Source organism: Limulus polyphemus, unplaced genomic scaffold (assembly GCF_000517525.1).
Source record: "Limulus polyphemus unplaced genomic scaffold, Limulus_polyphemus-2.1.2 Scaffold6273, whole genome shotgun sequence".
NCBI classification, from domain to species: domain Eukaryota; kingdom Metazoa; phylum Arthropoda; class Merostomata; order Xiphosura; family Limulidae; genus Limulus; species Limulus polyphemus.
Genome location: NW_013671883.1, coordinates 28,230 through 33,763, shown reverse-complemented (window position 1 = coordinate 33,763; position 5,534 = coordinate 28,230). Strand labels below are relative to the sequence as shown.

General features: G+C 30.6%; 1 protein-coding gene across 1 annotated transcript in view; it reads left to right on the top strand.

Moving 5' to 3' along the window:
• Positions 1-834: 834 nt before the first annotated feature.
• Positions 835-5,534, top strand: part of LOC106473553 (probable phenylalanine--tRNA ligase, mitochondrial) — a 31,371-nt gene continuing 26,671 nt past the window's right edge. Inside the window, exons 1-2 of the mRNA XM_022401962.1 lie at positions 835-885; positions 4,340-4,915. Coding sequence (XP_022257670.1) covers positions 847-885; positions 4,340-4,915 — 615 coding nt within the window. The 5' untranslated portion in view covers positions 835-846. The remainder of the gene's footprint in view (positions 886-4,339; positions 4,916-5,534) is intronic.

Genomic DNA, 5,534 nt, shown 5'->3' with positions numbered 1-5,534 from the left:
GTCTTGGCCTGTCAATTTCCTCTGTTCGTCAAGAAGCTTGTATTGGTCTGTAAATTTCTTCTGTTCGTCAAGAAGCTTGTCTTGGCCTGTCAATTTCTCCTGTTTTTAAATAACCTTGTCTTGGCCTGTCAATTTCTTCTGTTTGTAAAGAAGCTTGTCTTGGCCAAGTAAGAAATTTTATATTCAAACTTGATCAGTATAAATACTAGTCCTCTCACTAGTTATTTACATTTTTAGAATTGCATACTGAGATATTTAGGTAAGTTAAAAAAGTTCTATTCTATACTTACTCCCTCTCCCCGCCGGTGGAAGAGTGGTGAGTTTATGGACTTACAAAGTTAACTTCTGTGATTTGATTCCCTACGGTGAACAGTTAGCCCGATGTGGCTTTACTCTAAAATAAACACAATTAAATTTTGTATGAGTGTGTGTAAATAATTCATTTAATAATTACAGCTTAGCTAAAATATTTCATAAAGAAGCTTAAAAGTAAAATAAACTTCAAAGTTTTTTTTAAAGGTAACGTTTTTATTGTAAATTTTCATTTTATTTGCTCTAGAAAGAAAGTTTCTTTTTTTTTATTTAATGTGTATATATAAATTAGTTTTGATGTTTTAAATCGAATGGTTTTACTGTAAGCTATTTAGGGATTTTAAATGAAATTGTGTTTATAAAATAATTAACGTTATCTTGATATTTGAATATTGTAATAAGGTTTTTTTTTAAGCGTTTTTAAAGTAATTTTGTTTGATTACAATATTTGTTGACGAAGTCCTAAGGAACGATACAAAATATAAAACATGAAAGACAACAGAGTTAACAATCCTAGATGGCACTGCTGGTTTTATGAATCGTTGTAGTTGTACGATGATATGCACGAGAATGGTTTGTTTATTTATTATGTATATAAACAGAATTTATAGTTAGCAATAAACCTTCAAAATAACTAGATTAGTCATCTGGCACATTTTCAGTTGAGTCATGTATGAATAGTAACACTGATAGTAATTAGTACTAATACTAATAGTAGTATTAAGTATGATACTGATAGTGGAATTGCAACTGTAGGGTCAGAAATTTGTAATCGTTATTACATGTTATTTTATACTTTTAAAGTTTAAGGCATGTACAGATACAAATTCTTGTAATCTAACGGTTAGACTCTAGAGTTTGACTTCTGTCGTTGGGACATTCACCTATGTCAGAGTAATACTAAATAGTAATAATGATTTGCTTACAAGTTATGCTTGTTACAGTTACACTATCAGGCCTACACTTTCAAGTTTCACTACCTGAAGATAAAGTTGAATAACATGCAGTACAAATAACATCAGGTTAGTTATAATGTGGGTGCAAGGCCTAAAACAGAAAATTAAAATATTTATAAGCCAACCTTTGCTTTATAGTGTAAAGAAGTAATATGCTTGATGTCAAGTAAAACATATTATAACTTATTCATTAGTTTGGCGATGTAACCACAAATCAGTGTATATTGTGAGATAATGTGTTGCTCTACCAGTAACAGGCATTGGAAGAAGACATCGGACAGTGAGTGAATGTAAAGTTGAACTCTGAAGTAGGTGAGTGTCCTAATGATAAAAGTAAAAACCTCAATCTTCGTCTAGGATTTTTCCCGTTAAAAGAAAATCCTAACATTGAATTAATGATATGCAGTGATAAACAACTGATATTTAAAACTGCATTTTTAGAAGAAAGAGAATTAATTATTTTTTCTATAAACATTTACATGGAATACTATATATAAACATTTACATGGAATACTATATATAAACACTTACATGGAATACTATATATATGGAATACATATATGGAATACCATATAAACGCTTACATGGAATACTATATATAAACATTTACATGGAATACTATATATAAACACTTACATGGAATACTATATATATGGAATACATATATGGAATACCATATAAACGCTTACATGGAATACTAGATTAACACTTACATGGAATACTATATAAACACTTACATGTAATACTGTATATATAAACTTACATGGAATACCATATAAACGCTTACATGGAATACTATATATAAACACTTACATGGAATACTATATATAAACACTTACATGGAATACTATATATATATAAACACTAACATGGAATACCATATAAACGCTTACATGGAATACTATATATAAAGTAAATTTTTAGGTGTCCATTTTGATCATATTTGCACTGTTTTATGTATGTATATATATATATTTTAAAGTAAAAATCATAGTAAATTAGTGTGAAAGTAAAGACCAGTTATCATTATCTTCTTTTATCCAAAAATGTATTTTATTTAATATTAAACTAATCAAGTTACATAATAAATACATAGCTTTAAAGAAAAAGTGTTTGTTAAATTTAAAAACACTAATTTTTCCACAATAATATATATATGTATGTATGTGTGTATTGAACATAACTTTTGGGCAACATAATACCATTTGATGCTTCAAGGCTGTCCTTGAACACCCTTTATTTTTTAGGATTCTTGTCTTGAACTTCTGTAAAGTGTTGGTCTCCATTACTGCCAATAGCAACTCTTCTCCTGAATTGATCACCTAGTTAGAAAAAATTAACTGTCATAACTTATATCTATCCTATCATTACCAAATCTTAACTTGTGACCTCTCATTCTGTTATCCTCAAAACATAGCACAAAAAATTTAGGGGCCTTTTCCCTATCGATCCCTGAGTAATCTTGTAAACTTCAAAACGATCACCTCTTACTCTTCTCAATAGAAAATAAAGAGATCTTAACTTATTCCCTGGAATCAGTCATCCTAGTAACCATTTTCTGTGATTAAGTACCCTTTCTTTGATAAAGAGATTAAAACCGTACACAGTATTTCAAAGAAGGCCTGATTAGGAGTTTGTGTAAGGAGATAACTATCTCTTTGTAGCTTGGAATTAATATGTACATCCTAAAATTCTACAAGGTTTACTACTAACAACAGTGCACTGCTATGATAGTTTCAATAACTTATCTGATATTCTTTTCTTTAGTCACGCTATTGTTTCCCTTATATATTAAATGTGTGATCCAAATTATGATGACTCAAAATGCACTATTTTTGATAAGCGATATTAGATATTATTTGTTAAATATTTGTCCAACTTGCTAATTGATTGTGATATCTTAATATATCATCAATACAGCTAGAAATACCCAATGCTATCATCAAACTTTACTATTTATATCCCTATCGATATCATTAACGTAAATAACATGTATCTTGTCTCATGGCCTCAAAATTGGTTTTCTGAAAGTTAGGAACTATCATTTCATTTCTTTTTATTGTAATGTGTAGCAGAACATAATTTTAAGTATACAGCGATCACTCCTCAAATGTTTCACTAATATGACTTTTGCAGCCATACCTTCATCAAGAAATCTAAAATGCGTTTACCGCTGGCTAATTCTCTAAACATTTGGATTAGAAAATTATCCCGAATAATCTTTCTACTTCACTATTTAATTCTGTATACAATCCAGGTCAATCTGTATAAGGATAAGTCTCCCAAAATTCTGCATCAGTATTCTTGTTAGTAACAACCCTGTTTTTTGTACACAATTTATAATGGCATCATCTGTCTGATCAGATGGTCTATAACAGTTTACAATTAAAACGTTTCTACCATTTAACCTCTTGACTGAAGTATTTGTTTTCAGTCCCAAAAGTTTATCGTTATCTGTTTTTAAAATACACCCAGTATTTTGATTAAGTATTATTTGTCAATATCTGTTTTAAAATACACCCAGTATTTTGATTAAGTATTATTTGTCAATATCTGTTTTAAAATACACCCAGTATTTTGATTAAGTATTGTTTGTCAATATCTGTTTTAAAATACACCCAGTATTTTGATTAAGTGTTGTTTATCAATATCTGTTTTAAAATACACCCAGTATTTTGATTAAGTATTGTTTATCAATATCTGTTTTAAAATACACCCAGTCTTTTGATTAAGTATTATTTGTCAATCTCTGTTTTAAAATACACCCATTAATTTGATTAAGTGTTGTTTGTCATTATCTGTTTTTAAAATACACCCAGTAATTTGATCAAATATTATTTGTCATTATCTGTTTTTCAAATACACTTAATCAAAATACTGGGTGTATTTTAAAACAGATATTGATAAACAATACTTAATCAAAATACTGGGTGTATTTTAAAACAGATATTGATAAACAATACTTAATCAAAATACTGGGTGTTGTTTGTCAATACCGGTTTTTAAAATGCACCAAAAGATATTGTCTATGCTGTAAAGTAATCAGTTATAAAGTTTATTTTCTCTTTCAGACAGGAAACATAATGACTGTCTATCAAGTTACACACTGTATGTTGACCAGAACGTGTAGCCGGTATGCAAGTTCTACCTGTTACCAGACTACATCCAGTCTCTGTGAAAAGGCCATTACATTAAATGGCACCGAGTACCCACGTGATTGTTACACAAATGTTAGTGACCGAATACTGAATTTGATCGGAAAAAACCTGCACCATAAACAGTATCATCCGCTGTGCTTACTGAAACAGAGAATTGTTAATTTTATTTATTCAAAGTTTGTGAACTCAAGAGGAAATCCAATTTTTTCCGTTCATGATAACTTGAATCCTGTTGTGACACTGGAACAGAATTTCGATAATCTGTTAGTGCCCCATGACCATCCTAGTAGAAGATTAAGTGACAGTTATTATATAAATTCTAAGTTTATGTTGCGAGCACACACCTCTGCACATCAGCACGATTTAATAAAGTGTGGACTCGACAATTTCTTAGTGTTTGGTGACGTGTATCGACGAGACGAGATTGACTCCACTCATTACCCTGTCTTCCACCAGATGGAGGGAGTGAGATTGTGTGGAGTCTCTGAGGTATGGTTTTATGGTATATATACATTTTTTAAAATAGATACAATGTATATACTATGTTTTCATAATGTCCAGATTAGAATGTTTATACTTAAAGTGTAGTGTTTCGTTATGTGGGGGAAAGAACGACAAGTACTGTGGTAACTCCTTAAACTCGAGTGGATGCTGCCAGCAGCTGGCCAAAAATCCTGATTTACCGACGGAAAGTGACAACGTCCGATAACTTCATGTCTCTCTGGCTAAAAACTAATTCAAACCATGCTATTATCCACCTTTTGTAAATAGACTGACAATTTTATATGGTATGGTGAAAATTATTAGGACATCCTGAAAATAAGTCTGGCAGAATGAGCCAAAAATTACAGGTTTAAAGAGTTAAGATAAAACTGTTGAGTGTCCTCTGTTTATTAGGAGTCCAATGCTATTATAAATCTACTGGAGTATTGAGTGCTGGAAATGCCTATATCTACTGGAGTATTGAGTGCTGTAAATGCCTATATCTACTGGAGTATTGAGTGCTATAAATGCCTATATCTACTGGAGTACTGATTGCTGTAACTGCCTATATCTACTGGAGTATTGAGTGCTGTAAATGCCTATATCTACTGGAGTATTGAGTGCT